The sequence below is a fragment of the Miniopterus natalensis genome, chromosome 1 (genome assembly GCF_054644295.1).
Source record: "Miniopterus natalensis isolate mMinNat1 chromosome 1, mMinNat1.hap1, whole genome shotgun sequence".
In the NCBI taxonomy this organism is placed as follows: Eukaryota; Metazoa; Chordata; class Mammalia; order Chiroptera; family Miniopteridae; genus Miniopterus; species Miniopterus natalensis.
The window spans coordinates 97,108,005-97,133,408 of record NC_142081.1 but is presented as its reverse complement, the minus strand read 5'-3'; the positions used below and the strand labels follow the sequence as shown (position 1 = coordinate 97,133,408).

Here is a 25,404-nt window from a genome sequence, read left to right as displayed (position 1 = left end):
TGACAGGAGATATGACTGCATGAGGGGAGGGGGCTGCTGGCAGAGGGTAAGAAGGGAGGCCAAGGCCCACATCCCAAGCAGGCAGTGTTTGCTCATGAATGGTTGATTTACTAGGGCTGATCATCTGCCTTAAAATGCAAACATGGGGGTGGGGGGCAGCGCATGATATGTGAAGTCCTGTCTGGGCCCAGAGGCACTTGCCTGCCTCCTGTCCCCTGGTAGGCTTGCACCAAGAGTGCTTTCTCGCTCAGTGGCTGGGTCCTGCTGCTGTGAGGAGGCCAGGCCAGCCAACTCCCTCCCCTACATCCTTGCCATCCCTACAGCAAAGATAACCTCAGGAGTGCAAGCTGCTGATGAAATATGTCCCATATTTTATGACATTAAAGTTAGGAAGTGTTCCACATCAGAAGAAATCAAGAAAAAGAAGGCTGTCATTTTGTCTCAGTGCAGAAAAAAAGTACATCATTGTAGAAGAAGGCAATGAGATTTTGGTGTAACCATAACCGATCCTTGCAAGCCTTTTGTGGGAATGCTTCCTGAGAAAGACTGTTACTGTGCTTTATATGATGCAAGCTTTGAAACTCAGGAATCCAGAAAAGAGGAGTTGATGTTTTCTCTGTGGGCACCAGAGCTAGCACCTCTGAAAAGTAAAATGATCTATGCAAGCTCTAAGGATGCAATCAAAAAGAAATTTCAGCCTCTGGCCAGTGTGGTTCAGTTGGTTTGGTGTGTCATGTGCACTGAAAGGTTGCCCGTTGGATTCTGGGGCTCCATTCCCAGTAGGGGGCATGCAGGAGGCAGCTGATAGATGTTTTGATCTCACATCAATGTTTTTCTTTCCCCTCTCCCTAACAATCAATTTAAAGGCCAGCCAGGTGTGGCTCAGTGGTTGCGCATCGACCTAGGATCCAGGAGATTGTGGTTCGATTCCCGGTCAGGGCACATGCCCAGTTTGCGGGCTCAAACCCCAGTCGGGGGTGTGCAGGAGGCAGCCGAACAATGACTCTCTCATCAGTGATGTTTCTCTCTCTCTCTCCCTCTCCCTTCCTCTCTCTGAAATCAATATATATTTTAAAAAACAAAAATCAATTTTAAAAAATCGTAAAATAAATAAATTCAAGCATAAAACACAAATATCAAGCAAAAGGGCCAGAAGACCTCAATCAGACTTGTACTGCAGAAAAATTAGGTGGGTCCTTAATTGTAGCCTTTGAAGGATGCCCTGTGTCGGTCACTGTTCAGTGCCACAAATCAAAAGCTTCCATGTTTAATGTTATCCTCTTGCTATATAAGTAAAGCAAGTATGTTTAGGCCAGAGTCTCACTGAGGGGGAGCTATCTTGTCATGTGTTAGAGTAAACTAAATATTCTATAAACATGTGCAAACAGCCCTAAATAAATCTAAAATCTAAAGTTTTATTGGTGTGAAATTAAATTCTTATTGACTAAATGCCTATTTTGATGAGCTGGCTTGTAAAGATTTTTGCTAAGGTCATGATTTTTTTTTTTAATTTATCTTTATTGTTGAAAGTATTACAGGTGTCCCATCCCCCCCCCAATTGACCCTCTCCACCTCACTCGCACCCCCTCCCCAGGCCTTGACCCCATTATTGTCTGTGTCCATGGGTTATGCATATATGCATATAACTTCTTTGGTTAATCTCTTCCCACCCTCCACCCCACTTCCCTCTTTCCTCTGAAATATGATCATCTGCTGCATGCATCAATGTTTCTGGATCTATTTAGTTCGTCAGATTCTTTTGTTCATTAGCTTATCCTTTTTTTTTTTGTCTTTATTGATTTCAGAGAGAGGAAGGGAGAGAGAGATAGAAACATCAATGATGAGAGAGTCATTGATTGGCTGCCTCCTGCACGCCCCCAACAGGCCCGGACCAGGGATTGAGCCCGCAACCCAGGCATGTGCCCCAACCGGGAATCAAACCTTGATCTCCTGGATCCTAGGTCGATGCTCAGCCCCTGAGCCACACCTGGCTGGGCCATTAGCTTATTCTTAAAGAAGACCCTTCAACATTTCATGTAGTACTGGTGGTGATGAACTCCTTTAGCTTTTTCTTATCTGTGAAGCTCTTTATCTGACCTTCAATTCGAAATGATAGCTTTGCTGGGTAGAGCAATCTTGGTTGTAGGTTCTTGTTTTTCATCACTCTGAATATTTCTTGCCACTTCCTTCTGGCCTGCAAAGTTTCTGTTGAGAAATCAGCTGACAGTCATATGGGTGCTCCCTTGTAGGTAACTAACTGCTTTTCTCTTGCTGCTTTTAAGATTCTCTCTTTGTCTTTAACCTTTGGAATTTAATTATGATGTATCTTGCTGTGGCCTCTTTGGGTTCCTCTTGTTTGGGACTTTCTGTGCTTCCTGGACTTGTAAGTCTCTTTCTTTCCCCAGGTAAGGGAAGTTTTCTGTCATTATTTTTTCAAATAGGTTTTCAATTTCTTGCTCTCTTTCCTCTCCTTCTGGCATCCCAATAATACGAATATTGGGGCCTCTTGAAGTTGTCCCAGAGACTCCTTATACTATCTTCTTATTTCTGGATTCTTATTTCTTTTTGCTCTTCTGGTTGGGTGTTTTTTGTTTCCTCTTGTTCCAAGTTGCTGATTTGATTCTCAGTGTCCTCTACTGTTGATTCCCTGTAAATTATTCTTCATTTCAGTTCGTGTAGACTTCATTTCTGATAGGTATTTTATTAAGTCATTGATGGTCTCAGTTGTTTTCGTAATAATCTTACCAATACCCTTGAGCATCCTTATAACCATAATTCTGAACTCTATGTCTAGTAGCTTGCTTGGTTCTATTTCATTTAGTCTCTTTTCTGGAGATTTCTTCTGTTCTTTCCTTTGTGACATGTTTCTTTGCCTCCACATTTTGGCTGCTCCCAGGTGTTTGTTTCTATGTATTAGGTAGAGCTGCTATGTCTCCTGGAATTTGTAGAGTGGTTTTGTGTAGTAGGTGTCCTGTAGGGTCCAGTAGCTCAACCTCCCCAGTCACCTGAGCTGGGCCTTCTAGGTGCTCCCCTGTGTGGGCTGTGTGCTCTGTCCTGTTGTAGTTGAGCCTTGGTTGCTGTTGGCATCACTGGGAGGAATCGACTTCCTGACCAGCTGGCTGTGAGGACCAGCTGCAACTACAGCCAAAGAGCTGCTGTACTGGAGACACCCCTATGGAGCAGGATTTACTTCAGTGGAGCTTTGGTGTTCACCAAGTGCGCCCCTTGAGTGTGTCACTCGTGGATGTGGTAGGGCTGTAATCCAGTGTGGTCGAGTCTGACCACCACGTGCACTGTCTCTGGGGCCTCCTGGAAGGTGCAAAGTCAGCCTCTGCCAGTGCCTTGCCCAGGGCGACCTAGCATGAGCTACACAGCAAACCGTAGTTGGCTGCTACTTGTGCTGGGCTTGGAGGTGTCCAGGAGAGGCCAAGCTATGAACCAATGCAGAATGCCCCTAGTGCCAGGCCTGGGGCCACTTATCAAGTCATATGGGGCACACTACTGCTTGTTTGAGAGATTTTAGGAAAGTCTTAAGCATAAGGCTCGAAAGGCCACTTGGATAGAAAAGCCACTGGAAATGGATTGGATGAGCCAGAAAGTAGGGTGGGGCGGGGTCTCTGGGAATCACCAGGGCGGGGCCAAAGGTGTGAGTCAGGTGCCGGAGATTCAAATATGGTGCCTGCCTGCCGGCTGTGTGGGGGGAGGGCTCTCCAAAGGAGCAATGGCCTCTGCCATCTCCTCTGTCTGAGAGAAAGCTGCACCTTCCCCTCTCATCCAGATTTTAAGCAGGTTAGTTCCTCCCCAAGTGTCCCAGGTTCCTTTTAAGCTGTTGCCCAGTGCTGGGGCTCAGAGGGAGCACGTCTGAGTAAGTCCGTGGGTGGGCTGTGCGCGGGCCCTTTAAGAGGAAAGCCTGGGGCTCCTGCAGCCTTGCGACCCTCAGAGACAGTCCCCACTGGTTTCATAGCCCAGAGTTGTGGGGACTTCTCTTCCCAGCCCTGGAGCCCTGTGCTGGGGGACCCAATGTGGGGCTGGGACCTCTCACTCCTTCTGGAAACCTCCACTCCCGAGATGTCCCTCCCGGGTTTAAACCGTGGCATCGGGTCTGGGACTCCGGTGGAGTCTCCGGGATTCAGCCCCGATCTGCCCGCGTCTCCGCCCCTCTTACCCGTCTGGGTGCTTCTTCAGCTCCCTGGTTGCAGGGCTTCTGTTCAGCCGGATTTCAGGAGGTTCTGAGTGATGGCGGTTCTGTATTTTAGTTGTAATTTTGATGTGGTTGTGGGAGGCGGAAGGTACAGTGGTTACCTACGCTGCTACCTTGTTTCTCCTAAGCTCATGATTTTAAATAATGCAATTCACATAACAGTCAAGGTCATATGAAGAGAATTACTGTATCTTTGTTAACCTCAGCAAGTACTTTGTTTCTTTCGCTTAGGGAACTGGTCATAATGTGGTTATAATTTTTAAATAATTTTTATTTATGATTTTAGAGAGAGAAGATGGGAGAGAGGAAGGGGGGGAGATGAGAGGGAGACATTGATTTGTTGTGACACTTATTTATGCATTCATTGGTTGACCCCTGTATGTGCCCTGACCAGGGATTGAACCCACAACCTTGGCATATGGGAACAACACTCAAAACAACTTGAGCTACTCAGCCAGGGCTAAGACTGGGATTTTTGTGATGTATGTATAATAATGACTCTTTCTGCCTTTGGGTAAAATTCTGTTGGTGGTTTTTTATCATGGAGTTCCAGGGAACCAGCAGCCCCGAGGAAGTGTTTTTATTTTTATTTTTCATTTCATGTTTGTCTGGTTATAATTTTTGCCGAAATTCTTTATTCTCTCTTGAGCTAAACTGAACAATGAAAAACAATTCTCACACCATGTAATAACACTAATATACTAACTACAGTAAGATTAAGTCAAGCAGTCTTTTAATTCTACCAGATGTGTAGTGAAGACTGTCTCAGAACTGTGTACGTTTATAATCAGTGCTGATCTTGCAAAGCCTTATTTCAAGCACTATTTCAAACATGGGAGGTTGTTCTGAGAGTGACCTTGCATCTTAAGAATTCATGATGTGTCCTCAGGAGAATGTGCAATCTTGTAACAACCAATTATAATTAGGGTTCCATTGTAATACACTTTATTAATGAAAATGATAAAACAGTATACTGATAAACTGGGACACCTGTGATATATTTGTTTCTCCTTCAGAACTTTGTTGCTTCTGGTACAATAAGGTATGGAAGAACATTAGGTATATGTTTACTCCGGGGCCTTGAAGAACTAGAGCTACTTGCCAACTGTATGTGAAATGGGGAACAGGTATGACAAATGATGACACCCAAAGAAAACTGCTACCTGATAACACTTGGAAGTGATTGTCTTTAACATCACAGGCATAACACTTTCAACAATATAGAGACATACAAACTATTGAACTTAAAAGTAGCTGTATTGGCTTTATGTAATAAAGGAAGCATTCTTAACTAATAAAAGCATCCGGGTCTCCTCCACGCCTTGGCCCTGGCCTGAAAGGACTTGTGTTCTGAGTCTGCATTTGTTGGAAGGACTCATTGAGTGCTTGGGAGGCAGAATGTTCTACTCTGAGGGAGTACCAAGGAGGGAGGAGTCCCACTGTCCTATTCGGGGGCCTCCAGGCCTGCTGCAGCTTAGGCAAACGTGGGTTGGGTGCCGCTGGAGGCAGCCTGTGAAAACAGGGGTGATGTCACTAAGCTGGGTCATCTTGGAGGTGTCTGGGGCTCACCCCATGCCATCTGTAGTCAGGACCTTGGCCTGGACCCTGTCCCTCTGAGAGCAGGCCTGTGTGGCCTCCCAAAGGGGCTGGAAAGCCCAGGGAGATAGGCTTGTGCTCTGTGATGATAGAGGCATCACAGGTGGGGGACGAGACTGACCCTCAGACAGAGGTCAGGAGAGTTAGTGAGTTCTACTTTGCTGCAACCAGAAAGAAACAGGTACCACCCTCTTCCCTCATTCTATTCCCCTCTTCACAGCCCACTCTGTAGCTAGGGGGGACTTCGTCACCTAGGGCAAGACCCCAGGCCTCATCAATGTAGAGGGGTGGCTGTCAAGCACCCTGACCCACCCCAATTCTAGCCCTATTGGCTGCCTGTGGCTTCTGAACTCACTCTGCACTCCCTCAGGTCTCCAGGCCTTTATTTTGACTGTCGTCTCCCCCACCCCCACCAAGAATCTCTGCTCCTTTCTGACTAGTTAGGTCCTCTCTATACTGCAGGCTCTGGTTCCATCTGCATCCCAGGCTGCTCCATGACCTTCTTCCTGACGACTTCCAATAGGAGGCACCCACAGCCCCTATTCCTGCTCCTCCACATGGCTCTTGGGGCCCAGGATCCAGACGCAGGTCATCAGGAGAGAAAGCTGGGAGGCTAAACACCTCCCTCAGCCAAATGCTTGTCCCCACTCTCCTCCTTCCCAGGATGCTCTCAGAACTAGATGAGCTCAGGTATGAAAGACCTTTGATAGTAACACTGGCTTAACAACATGATAATAATTGCTCCAATTTTATGAATCCCTACTTCTGAGCCAGGCATCGTGCTAGGTACTTTCATGTATACCTTTTCATAGCAACCCTCCAGGGCTGGAGTTTTTATTATCTCCACTTTTCAATGAGGAAATGGAGGCTCAGAGAAGCCAAGGAACTAATCCAAAGTTCCACAGCAATTAAGTGACAATCTGGGGACTCCCAAGTCACTACCCTCACAATGAGAGGGGGGGTATCATTATTTTTTTGCCAACCTGTTTCCTTCCTCCTCTTCCCTCCCTCCTTGCCTGTTATCCTCCGCCTGGTGAGCTTGCATCATTACTAGGGCCCAGAGGTCCAATTAGAGGCTCTCCCTAAAGGAACTAACTGAGGCAATCTAGGCCCCAAGAGGGCCTCCCTGAACAGAAGTTTTAATTAGCCATCACTGTTCTTCCCAAAACTCTGACCTTCCCATGATTGCGCCAGCCCAGGCTGGCTTTGTGGCAGGAGGCAGGACTGGTACCCAACCCGACAGCACAGCTGAGGCCACCCCAGCACGGAAGAGAGCTGTGCCTGGGCTCCTGTCCCACCACAGCTCCCTGGGTCTACCTCAGCATTCCTTTATTTAATCCATTAAATAGATAAATAAAATAAATAGATTAAGTGGCTTAATCCATTAAATGGATTGAAGAAATTAAACACATTAATATTTGTAAAGTATTGAAAACAGTGCCTGGTACATGGTAAAGGCTATGAGTGTTAAATTTAAAAAAATCAAGTCAGCAGGGATGGGGGACAAGGTGCAGGGTTGGGGCACAAGGCTATTCTTGGACATGAAAATGGCACTTCCTGGGTTACCTGGCAATGCTAGGTGGCCCGTGTGTGGGCTGTCAGCACTGTAAAGTATGTAATCATGTCCCCTTACAATCAGGGAAGCTTGGGACTGAATACGCAGCCCGACTTGGAGGAAGCAAGTGACAGGTGTGGAGAGGGGGCCTGTGCCAGGTGCCGCACCAAACACTTTTTCTTTTTCTTTCTTTCTTTTTTATTTTATTTTGTAATTTTTATATTTTTCTTTTTTTTTTTAATTTGTTTTTCTATTTACCAAGCACTTTCTATATTGCACACTGCCTTACAGGACAGGTCTCATCACCCCCGTTCTATAGGTAAGGCAAGCCAGGCCCTGACAGGGGATCAGCATGTCCAGGGCCACACAGCCATTGAAAGGCAGAGCAAGATTTATACCCAAAGCCTAAGCCCTACGTGCTGGAAATCTGACTCCTCACGGTCTGCATCTTAGGCCACAGGGTGGTGGTCAGTAAGGCATCAGAGCCACAGCCCCAACCCCTTAAGAGGAAAAAGTGTCCCTCTCTGCTCTCACTCAGCCTCCCAGAAACCTGAGGGCTCTGAGTGTGGGTGTTTGTATGGAAGACCCTGGAGACCCTTTCCTAGAGCAAGACTGTAAGTCTAAGCTGAGATAATGACAAGGAATATCTGAAGCTGCAGAGCTGAGGCAGCCACCCGAACACCTCCTGGGAGGATGAGGCCTCCCTATCATGACCCTGGCCTCAGCTGGCCTGGCTGCATGCCTCCCCCTCAGCAGCAGCTGCTGTGCCAGCCCCAAGCCAGAGCTGAGCCCTCTGATGCCATTGCCTAGTAATCAGCCCTAAGTGTTGGAGATCCCAGTGGGGTGCTAACAAGGGGCCAGCACCAACCACCTGGCACAGATCCCACGACCCAACCAGCCTTAGGAAGGCTTCTATGGACATTCCACCCCATCTATCCATGATAGGAGGGGAGAGTGCTCCAGTATTTGGTGAAGGGGCTCGGATAGGGCCAGGAGGAGCTGATTAGCAGCCCCTCAAGACCTTTGAACTGGGGAACTAGAGGAAGATGATTCCTAACAGAGGCCAAAATGGAGGCCAGCTGAAGCAAGGTAGGCACTGAGCAGGAGTCAGTGTGGGCACAGTCTGCACAGGCCCAAATCACTGTCCTGGGAATAGCTATGTTGCTGGCCCAGGGCACAGAGGCTGGGGGAGGAGATCCCCAGAGAGGGGCCCTGGATGGGGAAAGGAAAGGAGGTGATTAGGGAGGCTGGCAGAAGTCCAGGCTAGGAGTAGTGGGGAGCAACCTGCTGCAACACTGAGGGGGAAATGCATCAGCCTCTCCCCTTTGCATAGGGGCTCCTCTTCCTCTTCTCCTCACACCTCCAGCCCAGGCTGGGGACCCCTAAGGATGGGTTTGCAGGCAGCATGAGGCATGCCGGTGGAGCTCAGCCAGGTGTTTTTCCATCCTAGGTCTAGGAGGTGGGACGGGAAGGGACAGGCAGTGTCAGAACAAGAAGGAAGCTGGCCCTGGTCAGGTAGCTCAGTTGGTTAGAGCATTGTCCCAATATGCCAAGGTTGTGGGTTTGGTCCCCAGTCAGGGCACATACAAGAAGCAACCAATGAATGCATAAATAAGTGGAGCAACAAATCAATCTTTCTCTCTCTCTTCCTTTCTCTCTAAAAAAAAAAGAAAGAGAGAGAGAGAGAGAGAGAGAGAAAGAAAGAAAGAAAGAAAGAAAGAAAGAAAGAAAGAAAGAAAGAAAGAAAGAAAGAAAGAAAGAAAGAAAGAAAGAAAGAAAGAAAGGGAAAAGAAAAAAAAAAGAAAGCCTGTGTACAGGCTAAACAGGCCTTTAGGAGTCCTGGGTTCTAGGTCAGCTTGGCCCAGAACCTGGATATGTGGCTGTCCCTTACTATGCCTCAGTTTTCCCATGTTGAAATGGGGGCTGGCAGCAGGCTGTTGCTGGTCTGAGTTTTGGTGCTATGGGTCCTGAGAGGCTGAGAGGGTGAGTGCACAGCTTGAAGGGGAGCTTTGGGAAACAGAGGCTCCTTTCAGGTCCTCATCACAAGGCCTGGGGAGGGTTTTCTGCCTTTGTTCCCTTTCAGATGTGCAGAGTCCTATTTCACCATGCACCCTGCACTCCATAGCCATGGCCTGACTCAGCCCTGTGTGGGGCACTGGAGTCCCAGGGCACAGGCAGACCCAGGTTCTGCCCTGGAGGAGGTCCCTCCACAGTCTAGTAGGGAGCCAGGCTTATAACCAGGCAATTTCAGCATGGAGATGAGTTCAGAATGTCATGATGCCTCAAAAGAGGTGACTAAAAACAGCCTGGAGCTCTAGGAGGTTTTCTGGAGGAAGGGGCCTAAGCTGAGTCTTGAAGGCCAACAGAAGCTAGTAAAGAGCTGGACAAGCATCCAAGCTGAGGGAGAGCATATCCCAAAGCATGGAGGTATAACCCAGCAAGGCACTTTGGCTGGCTCTGGGGATTGCAGTGGCAATAGGGAAGCAAGCAGAAGCCAGAGTGGGGCACTAGGGGGCCAACAGAGTCAGTTATGGGCATTGGAAAGACCTCTCCGGAGGGAATGTTTCCCACTGCTTCTGATAGGGGAAGGGCATGCTATAAGAACAGAATCACAGTTGATTAATAGCTATTCATTATACTAACTATAGATAAGAGATTTTTCTTACAGACCCTGGGAAACTGTGGAGGACGTGTTGTAAGAAGAAAAACAGAGTCATAAAGATAAGCGGCCTTGGAGTCCAGATGGGTCCACCACTCAGAAAGAAGATACATTTTGAGAGCAAATCAAGGTCAGGCCCTGCCTGAAGGGAGACAAAATTCTGAGGGCTAATCTTTATGAGGACAATGATAGAAAACAGACCCTGAGAACTCACGTAGTTTTAGATTCTCTCCCACCCTCTAACTCTATATAACGGCTGCCTTGAGACAGATGTTAGAGCAGTGTTTCAGGGTATTTACCTGCCACTCTCTTGGATTTCTGGCATCTGAATAAAGCACCTCAAAGCTTCAACCTTGTTTCTACTTATTGACTCTGGTAGTGACAGGCCACATGGACACTATTGGTTCCAGTTTCACTTCCAGTACCAAGCCAGACACCCCAGTGGCTGAGCTCTGGCACAGCCAGAGTGAGAGAACTTCTCACTCAAGGCCCAGCCCCTATTCCTCAGGCTTCTGCAGCAGCCCCATTCCCACACAAGCACACATCACAGTGGAGTGCACTGAGCTGTTTTCCACCTGCCTCTCTCACTGCACTAGGAAACAGCACCTGGGTCCCTCTCACTGCCACCACAAAGCCTGGAGGGTCATTATTTGGTGGGAGGAAAGATGGGAAGGACAGTCAACCTTCACTGGCTGTTAATTAATCAGAGAGCTCCCCCTTCCTTGTAGTAAGGTCCTCAAACTATTGTATGGGCTTTTTTCTTTTTTGTAGCCAGTAGGCTGATAGTCACAGTTCTCCAGAGAGGCCCATCTGCCTTTCTCTGTATTTGGGATCCCCCTCTGAGAGACTGATTTCCTCTGGAGGTGGGGTGGGGCTCCCCACTCCCTGCTTACCATGGCAAGGCAACAGGTTTACTGTGTCTCTGGCCTTCCCTGCAGAAGGAAGCTCTGGTTTGCCAGCACAGCGTTGGAAGTAGCTCACCTCACTCTGATCAGATCCCATGACCCTGTCCCACCCCCAGGTCCTATCCAACCCAGGCTCTGAACCCAGGCTACTGGCTACTGGTACAGCTCAATTCTCAGGCTCTGCATGCTGAGATAGCAGAGGATTCTGGACCAACAGCTTTGCCTGAGCCTTTTCTTAGGAGGGTTTGGGGGGAAATCCAAGCTCCTCCATTTCTTGGTTATGGGGCTGGCTGCTTCACCACTCCTCCTCTAGAGCTACCACTGGTTGAGGGCCTACTATAAAGAAAGCTGTGAACTCATTGGATGCACACAAGCCCTGGGACATGTTCTAATTATTCCCAGTTGAGCAGCAAACTGAGACGTGAGGTCAAGGGGCTTGCCTAAGGTCACACAATTCAGTAGGTCAAACCTCAGTTTGCGTGTATTCAAACTCCTGCCTCATATGTTTTCTGTAAGAATTAATTGACATAATATTTATCAAGTGACTGACAGGGCCATGCTCCAAGTAGGAGCTCCTTGTCTTGCCCACCCACCAACTCTGTTGGATGGGAGTAAGGGAGGGATGAGGAATAGAGAGGGCAGAGAATGCTATAATGGCAGTCCAGGACGCCTTCATGGAGGAGGCAATGTCTACAGCTAGGTCTGAAAGGAATGGGGAAAGCATTGCTGTGTGTCTCAGGGAAAGGTGCCACACTTCTCTGTTTCTCTATCTATAGGGTGACTACCAGAGCCATATCTCCTTTCTCTGGGGTGAAGAGGAGCTCCTCCAAGGAAAGAAAGAGTTTTGTAAATAGCAGGCATGGCCACATTAACGAGCTGAGGTTTGAGGAGCTAACTTTTTACCTTGCCTTCCCAGGGAGCCAGCAGTAACCTGTGTCTGGGGTGGGGTGGGTGAAGAGTGTATACCTGTGGAGCCTGTGCATACCCGGGTGTGCTGTGTTTGTGTGTATATGTGTATGTGTGTTGGGGGGAGTGATTGTGAAACCTCCTTTCCAGGCTCTTCTATGCTACTTTTCTTTGTTAACTCTGCCCAGGAAGTCCACATAAGGACAGATTATTCCTTCCAACCCCAATACCATTTCTCCTCTACAAGACCACAGCCTAATAAACACGTGGGAGCTCCCAAAACAGCCCCATTGTATTGATCACCTCCCTTCATCCAACAAAGGCTCGATAGCCACCTCTCTCCATAGGTTCTGCACATGACCCGTGGAGTAGAAAAGGGCAAGGTCAGGGTCTTCAGGATCTGACAGTCAGCTGACACTATACAGAGCTTTTTACAGTTTATAAGCAATTTCCCACACTTATTTTGTTTGACTCTCATCTTGACCTATGAGGCAGATCTCATGGTTCCCATTTTGCAGATTAGGAAGCTGAGGCTCAGAGTTACAAAGTGACTGCCACATCCCCCACCCTGTGTCCTCTCTTTATATTCCAACATGTTTAAGTGATGCAGAAAAGGAATAGACAAGGCACTGATTAAGTGAGCTGCTGCCTTTGTGAGTATCCCTGAATTAAGACAAGACTCAGTGGCTCATCCTGGCCTCGGTGGGTCTCACTCAGGCTCAGAGAGATTGGAGAGAATACGAGGCCACCTGAGCACAAAACCTGAGAGTAGTCGACCCTAAGAGTTGAGACACTGCCCTCTTTCCATCCCCCAAATAGCAGGGCAAAAGGATGGTATGCTGGATGAGGGGGAGGGGAAGGCAGAGTTGGTGAGGAGCAAGGATAGGGAAGAACAGCCTGTGACCTGAGAGTTGGACATGACCCCTAGTTGTCAGCACACAGATGTGTTTTCCTGATGCTAAGGTGTGACAGCAGGAAGATCCCCAGCCTGTTGTGTGACCTTTGGAAAGCCCCAACTGTCTCTGAGTCTCTGTTCCCCAGATTTCTCCAGACTATTTCTAAGGACCCTCCAGCTCTCAACTAGGTGATATACTCTTCCCTCCTCCCAGATGACCTCTACTCCTCTTCTTTTTCCTACCTGTAGTGTCCAGCACCTCCTCCTTAGCTCCAGCTGCTCCAGCAGCTTCCTGACTCTTGGAACCTGGGGCCTCAGGCCTGTGCTGCCTTCTGACTCAGGCAGCCCTGACCTTTTAGATCTAAGCATGCAGCCTGGATGGTTTTGCCCCATGGTTTTGCACATACCTGCCCCATGAACATACCTTTGGCATGTCCACCCATACCCCTCTCCCCCACTTCACACACCTGTGCCCAGTTCTTGGGCAGCCCAGGAACTAACCAGATTTCTTCAGAGAAGGTAGCAGCACCAAGGGGTTTCTCATCACAAATCAGGAGGCCAGAGAGTTGGGCAAATGGGGACAGCTCTTCTACCCCTCCAGCCCCTCTCTTAGCAACATACCATTCTGGCTGGGAATGCTCACCCCATCTCACCTCCCAGGCTACACATGCGCAGGCCTATCTCATTGAGGGAGATTTGCCAAAAACATTCAGAGGTACCCATTCAGGCTTATTTAGCAACAACCTCCCCCACCTCCACCCAGTAACTGGCTCACTCATTCCTGGCTCACTACAGGGATAGGAAAATCATCCCTTCCTCAACCAGGTGTGGTGCTCTAACAGGAGTTGAGATACATCTGTCTGGAATTTGTCCTCACTGGCTGCACTGAGACTAAGGAGCCCTTCTCCATCCCCCTAATGTCACTAGTACTGGCCAAGGGAGCCAGAGGACCTACTGTGTGCCAGATATTTTAATACAACCTCTTCTAAGCCTTACAACACTACCACTATGATATAATTTCCTTTTACTAAAATAAGGAAACTGAAGCTCAACAAGATTAGGTGGCATGCACAAGGCCAAGTACCTAGGAAGTGACAATGAATGAATGGTCTAATGGAGTGGCTGAATGAAGGCGTGTGATGGGCGCGACCAGCACTGGTTTGCAGAGTACGTCGGGTACAAACAGTACACAGCGCTTGCGGCAGGGTCCTAGGAGGACTGGCCCACGCAGGTCCTCCGAACCCTGGGCCCAGGGAAATGCGGGCTGCGAGAAGCACGGCTGGCTCTGCCCTGACTGCGCTGGCCGCCCCGCCTCCGCTCCGCCCCCAGCCCGCCCCTCCCGGGACCACAGACGGCGCCCGGCGGCGGCGCAAACGGCCGCGAGGAGGTTGGCTCCAGGCTCCGAGCGCCCCGCGAGTTCCCGCGCAGCGCCCAGCGGGACAAGAGCCCACTGCCTCGGCGGCGCTGGAGGATGCGGCTGCGGCCCGGAGCTGCTGCAGCGGCCGCCTGACGCCCTGCAGGTAGGAGCTCACCCGCTGGGCCGGCGCGGAAACTTGGGCCGAGTTTGCTGTGGGCGCGTGGAGAAGGGGTGGGTGGCGCCGCCTCAGGGCGCCCCTACCGGCCCGCCCGGGAATGGATCTCCCGGCCTGAGCGAAGGTGGTGTGGCTCCTAGCTGCCGCCGGCCCCCAGCCGACCGGCTGCGCGGCCCGGGCGCGGGGCTGGCCAGAAGGAGAGCGGGCGGATCCCTCGGGCCTCCCGTGGGGCCTGGCTCTTAGGGACCGGCCAGGCGGAGCTGGGGGGCGGGGGGGGCGGCGGGCGTCCCGAGGCTATGGACGCGCCCTGCTGGGACAGGATGGCCCTGTGGTTTCCTCGCTACGGCTTGACTCACCCTTTGGCCGCAGCCCAGACTGGCGGGATCATCCTGAGGCGGTGGCTCCCCGGATTCTGTTGCCGGGCCGCCCCCTGTTCCGGATGTCCCGCCAGTCTTTGGGTTTTGGTCTGTGGGGCTGGATGCGGGGAGCCTGCGTGCACACGTGTGCCGGGGCCCGAGCGAGGGGAGAGCAGTTCTGTGGGGCGTGTGTACAGAGGTGGGCCATGCACATACTTGCTGGCACGGGTTTGTATGCGTGGTGGCAGCCTGTATATCAGCCTGCTGGGGTACACGTGCGCCCCAGTGCATGGAAACACCCGGAAGCCACAAAACCAGGTCCGCTGAGGGCTCCAGGCACCAGAGTCTGGGCAGGGCAGGTAGAGGAAAGCTGGTGGAGGCCAATCCCGCAACCCTCCTCCCTCCACTGCAGCCTGGGCTGCCCAGGTTCGGTTCTGGGCATAGCAGGGTCCCAGAACCTCAGCTGGAGGAAGTGTGAGAACAGGGGAGGAGGCCCTATTCAGTCCTTTGAGAAAGGCCAGACACTGGCCACAGCTGGGCAGGATCACTCCTTTCTTCCTGGTCTTTCCCATCCTCCATCCAGGGAACCCCTAGAGGTGGGAGAGGGAATTGGGCCACGGAGCTGTTTGCCTGCCCTGCTGCTTAGGGCCCCGGATGGCACTGGTGGGCTCTTCTAGACCCTGCTCTGGGCCTTGGCTGACGTGCCTCCCAGCCCAACTTCAGCCTCAGCCAGCAAACAGTGTGATGGCCCAAAGGGTGATGTGACCCTGCTCCCTGGGGTCCCACCTTTCTCCAAGCAATTGCTTGCTTCCTCAGTATGTGTGTGTCATGGAAGGAGGCTACTCTCTTGAGTGGAGAACGACCTCACTTGAGAGAGTATATCCTGGGCTCTCCATCTTCTGCTCGCAGGAGGTAGGGTCATCCCTATACTCTTCATAGTCTTCTGATGGCTCCCTGGAGACCCCTCTCTCCTAAAGACTCCTGAGGGTCCCCGGGTGGCTTCACATTTCTTGGCTGGGTCCCTGAGGGGAATCTCAGGAAGTCTCTGGGGCAAAGAGCACACAGTGGGCAGAGCCCAGGAAAGAAGGACTCCTGGGACTGGGACTGAGTATGGAGGAGGCCCCAAGGAGCATGTGGGGAGGGTGAGACAGAGCCAGCACTTAATTAACTCCAGAGCTCATGAGGGCAGAGGGGGAGGTTCAGAACCCCACAACCATACTCAACTCTATCATGCAAAGCTATGTTCCCATAGGATGGAGGTCCCTAGTATAGGCCACTGCTGTTGAAACTGTGGTCCTGATGCCCTGTTCTGCCTTCTCTGGAGGTGTCAATTTCTGGCCAGGAGATAAACCAACTTTCTGAGACTCCCACTTTTGGTGCAGTTACCCTGAGAATGGGAATGGGTACTTTCCCCCATACTACCTTTGGGTTTTCCTGTCCCCAAAATATGCTGGTCTAACTCTGAGCCTGTGGCTGTCATTGGCTACAAGCCAGAAGGGAGGAGAGGTCTGGGACAGGGTGCTGTTCTTAGCTTGTTGGTGATGGAAACCTGTGACACCTGGCTCGTGGCCTAATCATAGCAAGATTGAGCTGATTCATTTTTTCTGTGCCAGCTGAGGGTTTCAGGGAACAGGGCACCAGAGGAGGTAGAGGCAGGTCAATGTGGTCCTAGCAGACTGACCTCATGACCACCTTGAAGAAACCCACACTTGGCCTCTTTGGGCCTGGGTCCCAGTCTTTGCTTGGCTTTGCTTCAGGGCCTTAGTCTTTCTCTGGCACAGTTTTAACATCAGTACAATGGAGGTAATTGCTAACTATCACTCTGTGCCCCCTGGAGGCTCCCTGTGGATATTCACTTCCTCTCACCTCCCTACCTGCTTGTCCTGGTGCTGTGCTGTCACCATGTGACTTGGAACAGCCAACTGTAGCTTAAGGACTGGGATGGACACAGGCTTTCCTCCCCTACAATTTTGGGACCTTCCTGCTGATGACACAGCACCATCTGCAGGACAGCCTTGGTGGGGCTAGGGTGGGAGGGGTGTGGCTTATGCAAAGTGATGCACCTGGCCACCTCTCCTGGGGGCCACCCTCCAGAACCAAGCCCAGTATCTGTGTTGCTCTGGGCCTAGGGACCTGGGTTCCAGGCCTAGCTTTGCCATTTTTTATAAGACTGGCAGGTCAGATCTTGTGTGGAGCATAAGTGACTGCATCTTAAAGGTAATTTGCCCTCTTGACTTCTGTGAACCTGGACCCTTGACCCCCTCAACTTTCCCCAGGTCAGCTGTGGAATATGTACACACAGCTCTGGGCTGATCATAGGATTTTCAGTAGTTCTGTCTCTCCAGGGTGAGAAACCCTCAATATTATCTGTTTCTTGACTTGCTCTGGCACCAGAGCCTCCCGGCACCTGATCCCTTTGATTATTCACATATTCTCACTGCTTAGGAGATATAAGCACATGGTCTGGGGGTGGGAGGGTGAATGGGGTGGGGATCCATTTTGTCTTGCTGCTGTCCAGGACTGCGTTTCTCTACATAAGCTCCCTTTTAAACTCATTAACCGACAAGCTGTCCTTGTCTGCCTTGTTCTTTGTTCCCAGCCCCTTCGGTGTGTGGGGACTGCTTTGCATATATAGCCCTCTCCTGAAACAGATATAGAGAGTGTCACAGGAAATCTGAATTTGTAGACAATTCTATATCTTGGCTGCAGTGGGCATCTTGAGATCACTGTGGGATCTTGGAATAAGATCTTGTCATGGGAGGTCAGAAGCCTGTCTCTCATCCTATCTCTCTCATCAGTTACATGGGATTGAATAGGCCTCCTTATCTGTATATGAGGGAAGGGAGTAGCCTACAAAGTGATCCTCCTCAGACTGTGTGCCCTGCAGTCTGAAAGCCCAAGGAAGGTCTCTTGGGAGTCATGTGGAGGAAAGTGAAACAGAGGGGCTCCTGGAGTGGAGGTGGGGGAGTATGTGTAGGGCTGCTGCACAAGAATTCATTAACAAAGGGTTCTGCAGCTTAAAATATAAAGTTTCGAACCTCTGCATTATATAGCTCATGCATTCATTAATTCATAGAGTCTTTATTGCACATCTACTAAGTGTCAAGTTCTTAGGTGTGGCAGTGAGCCAGTGAGAGCAGCAGCCCTCTATTACTTGCCTGTAGCCTGTTCTTCTGATGGCCCATGTCTCTCTCCCTCTCTCTCCCAGGTCAGCAGTTGAGTAGCTGGAGCCCCGGAGGGCTTGAAGCGTTTTCACAGTGATGGCAGAGAAACGGCCACTGGACACCCTGGGGCCTGTGATGTACGGCAAGCTGCCCCGTCTAGAGGCCAACTCTGGACCCGGGCACAGTTTGGGCCCCTCTGCTGCTTACCAGGACCCGTGCAACTACAAGAGTGCCTACTTCTGCCCCATGGGGGGGGCTCCCAAAACAGGGTCTGAGCGGTTGGCATCCTGGACCCCATATCCACCTTTGTATCCTACCAGTGTAGCAAGACCCCCACTTCGGGAAGACAGCCTGTTCACCAGCTGCCTGGTCTATCACCCATCAGCAGGAAACTCTGAGAAGGTGCAGGACTCTGGCCCTGTTGACCTCCTGCCCTTTAGTCCCCAGGCTCATTCCTACTCAGGCCCACCACTGGCAGCACCCAAACCTATCTATCGCAGCCCTCTGTGTTATGGACTCTCGACTTGCCTGGGGGATGGGGCAGTGAAGAGGTCACTGGATGTTGACTGGACACTGGTGACTGGGTCCCTATTACCCTCAGCCAACCCCCATTGTTCTCTGACTCTGGCTCCTGGCAAGGGCCAGTCCGTGGACGGTACCTTCTTGCATGGGGTGCCAGTTGGGGGATCTGGCAAGGACTCCTCAGGGAGTTTCTCCTCATGCCAGTTATTCCTGGACAAGTATCAGACCAACCACAGCACAGGCTTCCTAGCCTCCAAGTATGCAGGTTTTTACTCTGGGGACCCCAAGCGGGCATTGTCTGAGGGACCCCCCAGTGCTTGGACCCAGCTGGCTCAGCCCCTGGGGGCAGCCTACCAGGATACAGTGTCCTCCCACTACGCACTGCCTCACCCTCCACAGGCCCTGTCTTGCCCTCCAGCCTGTCGCCATCCAGAGAAGCAGAGCAGCTACAGTTCAGTACCCCCACCACAGCCTCTGGGAGCCCACAAGGGAGTTGGGTACCCAGCCAGTGAGCTGAATAGCCCTTTCCTGAGGCAGCAGACAGCCCAGACACCCTGTATGCCCGCAGTGGGGCTGGACACTTATTCCTACCCCTCTGTCCCCCTCCCAGTACCCTCACCAGGCCTCAAGCTAGAGCCACCTCTCACTCCACAGTGCCCACTGGACTTTGCCCCCCAGGCACTGGGCCTTCCTTATGCACGGGATGACCTTTCTGTCTGTGGAGCATCCCCGGGGCTCAGGGGGACACTACCTTCCCAGAATAGTGTTCAGGCTGTGCCACAGCCCAGTGCCTTCCAGCGAGCATGCCAGCCTTTGCCTGCCAGTCAGCCATTCACAGAGCCTGTAAGGCCTGTTGAGAAGCCGGTGCAGGATGCTGAGAAGACTATACGGCTGCCCAGCTGCAGGAAAGAGCAGCTCCAGTCCCAGCTCAACGAGCACCCCGGGGCACCCATTGTTATCAGAGATAGTCCAGTTCCCCGCACCCCACCAACACTCCCACCCTGTGCCCAAGAGCACCAGTCTCTTCTACAGAACCAAGGCACACTGCCCCCTGGCTCTCCACCCATGCCCATTATTGACAATGTCTTCAGCCTGGCCCCCTACCGTGACTATCTGGATGTGCAGACACCCGAGGCCACATCTGAGCCTGATCCAGCCCCAGTCCCCAAGGACAGCTATGACAAAGACTCCAGGGGAACCCTGTCTACCCAAGAGGCCCCTCTGAGGGTGCATTGCTCACTTAGGGAGGAAGTGGCACTGGACTTGAGTGTGAAGAAACCCATGGCAGAGTCTCCTCCTATCAAGGTCCCTGGTCCTGCGGTGCACTCCAAGCTCCCTGTAACTGTGGGTGTGCCAGATGCAGGAAGTGCAGTCTTGGAGCTGCCTGGGGTGCCAATAGCCACAGAGACCATCCCAAAGACCAACTTCCACAGCTCTGTGGCCTTCATGTTCCGAAAATTCAAGATCCTCCGGCCGGCACCCTTGTCTGCAGCTATGGTCCCATCTGGGCCCACCTCAGTCCCTTCCTCTGACCAGCCTGCACCCACCCCTACATCTGTGCCCACTGGACTACAGATTCTCAAACAGCCCTTGCCCATGGCCTGCTTTGATTTGGCACTGCCCAGTTCTCCAGGTGTATTCGTGGCCACCCCAGCACCTACTCTGGCTCCATCACCTGCTCCAGCCCAGGCTCCACCTCCAGCTTCTACCCCTGTCACAGTGGATTCCCCAGAGCAACACTTTGCAGGACTGCATGAATCCTTGTGTGATGCCATCTCGGGCTCAGTGGCCCACTCCCCACCTGAGAAGCTACGCGAATGGCTTGAGATGGCTGGGCCTTGGGGCCAGGCAGCATGGCAGGATGGCCAGGCAGTGCAGGGGCTGCTGGGCAAGCTGCTGTCCCAGTTGCAACGCTTTGTGTGCACGCAGCAGTGCCCTTTCCCCCACGTGGTGCGGGCTGGCGCCATCTTCGTGCCCATCCACCTGGTGAAGGAGCAGCTCTTTCCGAGGCTGCCGCCTGCTTCTGTGGACCACGTGCTGCAGGAGCACCGCGTGGAGCTCCGGCCCACCACACTGTCAGAGGAGAGGGCACTGCGGGAGCGAGCCCTGCATGGCTGTACCTCACGCATGCTGAAGTTGCTGGCACTGCGCCAGCTGCCTGACATATACCCTGACCTGCTGGGCCTGCAGTGGCGTGACTGTGTACGCCGCCAGCTGAGTGAACATGGGGTACCCCCAGTTGCCACAGGAGCTGTGTGAGCAAGTGATAGGTGTGTGGGCTGTGTGAGTGCTCACAGGCAGGGGCTGAGGGATTCCTGGGCCTCTGGAAAGGGCAGAGAGTCCCTAGAACCTGGGCCAGAGAGGGGGTGGCTAGCCTTCCAGGGTGGGCTTTATGGACCTCCCATCCTTCTTTATCCCCAGCATCAATGAGAGCCTTCATAGCCTCCTCTGTAAGCCTTTGAACATGCCAATTACTCTGTCCACATGGAAATGCTTTCTTGGCCATCCTGGTATTGTGTCCTCCTGGATCCACCCACTCCTCTGCTGTGCCTTCTCTGTCTTTGCTGCAGTCTTTTCTGGGCTCTGGGGCTCTGCCCAGGCCCTGTTTGTTATCTGAGGTCATTTCCCCATATCTGTCTCATCCAGCCTCCCCTCTTCTGAGCACCAGCCCCAAATAACTGACTGCATGCTGGACTTCTGTAACTGATAATTCTCTCACCCTTAACTCCTCCCAAGCCACACGCCTGAGTTTTCTCCTAAGCTCATTTCCTACCCCAGTGAACAGCATCTCCACTCACCCAATACCTAATTCCTGAAACCCAGCAGGGGTCTCACTTCCCCCCAATACTGTGGCCTTTTGAATATACAGTTTTCAGTCTTCCCAGGTGTTTGCATTCATGGAATTGCCCCAATAAGTTGGGACCTTGTTTTGCACTTTGCTTTTCCCAATTAACACTGGGCACACTGCTCTCCAGTGTGCTCTCTACATTCTGGAGCATGATCAGTTCAGGTAGCTCCACCTCACCCTTGGGGACTTCTGCCATGTCTCATGGTGTGCGCCATGTCACTTCTTCCAGGCCTTTGGTGTGGTTGATGGTGCCCATTGGTGTCTGTTGCTGCCTCTTCTATCTCAGGAGATCTGGCATCAAGGCCCACTCTGTCTTTCCTTGTTCCCTTGTCTTCTCACCACCAAGCCTCTATCTGGGCTGTGTCTCCGTAGAACTCCAGGTGGGGTGGAGAAGGAGCTGAGGCAATGAGGAGCAGATGTGGAGCTTAGCCTCTGGGTGATAAGCATTGCTGACCCCTGAGCACTTAAGAAGTTGAGGCATTTCACCTAATGGGGCACAAAGAATGTTAGTGGGAGCATTCTTTTCTGAGAGATTTGGGGCAGGGCGATCAGCATCACACAGAGGCTGCCCCAGCCTTACCTTCTCCCTGTACAGTTGGGCTATCTGGGGCCCAGAGACAGACAGGTTCATTTTTCCTGGGCTGCCTGCTGGATAGTGGAGCCCATGCACTTCACAGTCCCTTCCTGCTCTGACTGGGCTTGCAAGAGTCTGGGGCCTGGTGAAAAAATTACAGGTCCAGTTTCCTGTGGCTAGCTAGATTTTAGTGTCCCTGTCCCCACTCCTTCCCTGAGCTTTGGATCCTCCCCACCCCATCTTTGGGGTGCTGCCCTTCTGTGGTGTCCTTAAGACAAGGCTCCCCTGGCAGCTTCTCTCCCAGGTAGGTGTGCTCTTGGTCAGGAGCCCCCTCCCATGCCATCTGCTGCTCCCTTCACCCCCTTTCCTCCAGGCATTGCTTTCAAGGCAGTCCCTGCCTGAGCTTGGGCTCCTACTCTGGCAGCAATGTGATAGAAAATGGTGGCGTTCTGTGCAGCCCAGCCCTCTTGTCAGACCCCTTTCCTCTTTTCCTTGCACCCAAACAGCTTCTGCACAGTGCTGTCATCAGACAGAGCTCTGGCATTACCTAGGGAGAAACTCACGCTTGGCTTAATGGTCTGGCCAGCATGCACATGCAGGGAAGAAGGGTCATGATTTCTTTGGCCCTGCTGGTACCCTCCTGGCCTGGGACAAAGAAGAGCCACTAGTCTAGATGGCTTTGGAGACCAGGAGATAGGACATGAGGGTGTTGGGGTCTGTAGCATGACTGTGTGTTCATTTTCCAGGTGACTTTGACACAGGCTGGATTTGTGTCAGAACCCATCATGGCCAGAGATGAGCCAGAGAGCCTATTTCTGGCTCAGAAGTCTCCCATCTCCAAGGCCAGGAAGCCAGGGAGGAAGCTACCAACTCCTGGCCCGGAGAAAGCAGAGGCAACTGCTGGGGGAGGGTCCTGCTGTGCCTCACCTGCTCATGATGCCAGTGCCAGCCCACCCAGCTACACAGTGTGGGCCCACTGCCAAAGCCTGCTGGAAACCGCCTGGCTTAGTGGCCTGGCATTGCTCACTTAGGGCCACAAGGCTTCAGGAGCAGCCCTGCCCTCACCCTGCCCACAGCTGTTGGGTGGCCAGAGCTATCTCCTGTAGCATTGGTGGCTGGTGCTGTTTGGTTAGCTACTGTCTGGTAATCTCTCTCTACCCCTCCATTCTGCCAGCCCAGCTGCCCAGGCCAGGAGATAAACCCTTGGAGCTTCTCTGGTTCTCATCCTGCCCTCCACCTCCAGCTGGGCTGAGAGTCCTTGAGCTTATAACTTGAGGTCCCTTATTAGAAAGGACTGATTTCTGTTTCATCCTGAGAAAAGACGTGTGGGCTTTAGAGCCCCACTGACTTGGGGTCAGACCCTGGCTCCCATGTTTCTTGCTGTGTAATATGGCAAGTCACTTCTCGAGCCCTTATTTACCCATTTGTAAAAAAAGGACAACACAGCCTACCTCGCAGGGTTGTTGTGAGGGTGATGCCTGACACCAGTTATGGTTTGCTGTCTGCTTCCTCCACAGGACAGGGGCCCAGATCCCAGCCAGTGCCTGGAGTTTGAGGCTGAGGCAAACAGAACCTCCAGGAAGTCTTAATGTGTCACAGGACTTGGTTATCTTGTTTTGATACAGTGTACAGTGTATATGACTCCCATACTTTGTAGAGTCATCCCACAGGAATGCCTGCAGCTACAGCCCCAGTGTTTGGTGTTGGGCCCTAAACCTCAGCCCTGGGGGAGCCTGCCCTTCCCCTAGCATGCTACAGGGGTGTGGGGATACAGCCTGGGACTGGCACCCTTGTTCTGGGCCTGTTGTTCTTACCCCTGGGAGGTCCCAGGCCTGTCCTAAATTGACACTGGTGACTTCCAGGAGCTACCAAACCTCACCCAGTGCATTTTCCCAAGAAAGTTGTGTGTTTGCTGGAAGCCAAGCAGCTGCAGGGACTAGAAAGGACAGGCTGAATGGCAGCTCAGTCCTGGAAGTCTCTGAAGATGTGGACTGAGGACCTGGAGCCCCATCAGCCAGGCCTGCTGTGGGTTACCTCCTTGCAGTGCTCATCTGAGCCTAGAGGCTGGCAAGCTGGGCCCTCAGCCTAGTTAAGGTTTGTAATAAGGCTCTGGTCCTTGGAGACAGGCCATAAACATTAAAGCATTTGGGTTGTTTTTGGATTTGGGACCCAGCTGTGTGTTTGGGGGTGGTAGGTTTAGTATGTCATCACCAGGTACTTAGCCCTTCACTGAAAGGCTGCAGCTGTCCCTGCTCCCAGCCCAGAAGGCTCTCCAGGAACCTTGTCCCAGCTAGCTATGGCCATGTGGGCCCTTGTCACATACCTGTTGGTCAGCCACTTCCCCTGCTCAGGAAAGCCTCCTGAGGCCCCTGGAGAAGTACTGGTCACCAGACCCAGCACACACCCCTCTTAGGACCAAGGAGATGCCCACCAGCTGTTCCCCACTCCCCATGCTGGTGACTTATCCCACTGAGGGACAGCCCCTTCTACACTTTAGGTGGGCTCTATTCCTGCAAAGTTTGTCCTCAGAGCTGCTGAAGTGGCTTCCTGGATGTGGTTTCCACTCCAGGGGTGGTCAGCTGTGCCCAGGATTGACCCTAACTGTGGGTTTCACTGAGCTCAGTTATACCATTCTTCCTGTACACAGTTACATTGTGACTTCTACAGCTAGAGCCTGGCCTTGCACGGGACCAGGGTTTGGGGTGGCAACACTCACCCACAGAAATGGACAGGACGGGAAATAAGCAACCCCAACTCTGTAGTCACCACAGTGACCACTTGAGGGAAGGATGCTGTGGAAGCTCAGGAGAGGTCTATCCTAGTCGGGATGAGAAGGTGTCCTGGGTCCCAGAAGAGTTGCTGCCTAAAGTGGGCCTTGAAGACCAACAGGATTAGATAGCTAAAAGCAAGTGTGAAATGCAGTGAGTTGAGCAGCATGTACAGAGGCTAGAGGAGTATTTGGGAAAGGGAAATATCCTTGTGTGTCTGGGGTACAGGGAACTCAACAGGAGGTGTGGGGCCAGAAGACACCGTTTGGAACCTGGAGAATAGGGGGTGTGGTCCATGGCTACAGAAAACTCAAGTGTAGAGAGAACTGAGGTTCCTTATGTAGGAGGAAAGAGGATTGTGACAGGTGGAACTGCTCAATCCCCAGACCAAGGACAGCCTCACCCACCTCACTGCCAGGGCGCTGCTGGATTTGACTGTTTCTAAGCTTTTTTCCTTCCCTTCCTCCACCCTTCCTTGCACACCTATTGAGCCCTGCTCCCTAGCATACATCTTGCTAATGTTACCATGGATACAGGGCAAGTCTGAGGCCTTGGCATAGGCAGGGCTGCTCAGCACCTGAGTCCATCTATTCACTTGTGTCCTAGAGGACCATAATGGTGCAGAGACTGGGTGAAAGTTATGTAGAGCTGGATATGTTGGGAAGAGGTGGCTGCTCCCCATGGTACAACTCTGTCCTGGGAGCCCCAGTCTGAGGGGACAGACTTAGCCCTGACCTGAGGGCTCTGTATGGGAAGAACTATGACAGTGGCTTCGGGAGCTCCAGCCTAAGGTGACTGGGGCAGGAACAGAGCTGCCCAGGACTCCTGTGTGAGGGAGGCAGTGGCACCACCCCTCAGTTTTCACAAAGCACGTTCCATTCTTTGGTTAGAGTGCTGATGTCTAAGAGCTGGGGGCAAGAAAG

The 25,404-nt window shown here is 51.9% G+C and overlaps 1 protein-coding gene and 1 pseudogene across 1 annotated transcript; both read left to right on the top strand.

The window, feature by feature from the left end:
* The first annotated feature begins 374 nt into the window (after positions 1 to 374).
* Positions 375 to 14,227, top strand: LOC107535205 (destrin pseudogene; annotated as a pseudogene).
* On the top strand, positions 14,167 to 23,874 carry PRMT2IP (PRMT2 interacting protein). Its single transcript, XM_087824215.1, has 3 exons — positions 14,167 to 14,237; positions 17,814 to 20,561; positions 22,460 to 23,874. The coding sequence occupies exon 2, from the start codon at positions 17,866 to 17,868 to the stop codon at positions 20,548 to 20,550; it is 2,685 nt and encodes an 894-aa protein (XP_087680341.1). The 5' UTR covers positions 14,167 to 14,237; positions 17,814 to 17,865; the 3' UTR covers positions 20,551 to 20,561; positions 22,460 to 23,874.
* The last annotated feature ends 1,530 nt before the right edge of the window (positions 23,875 to 25,404 follow it).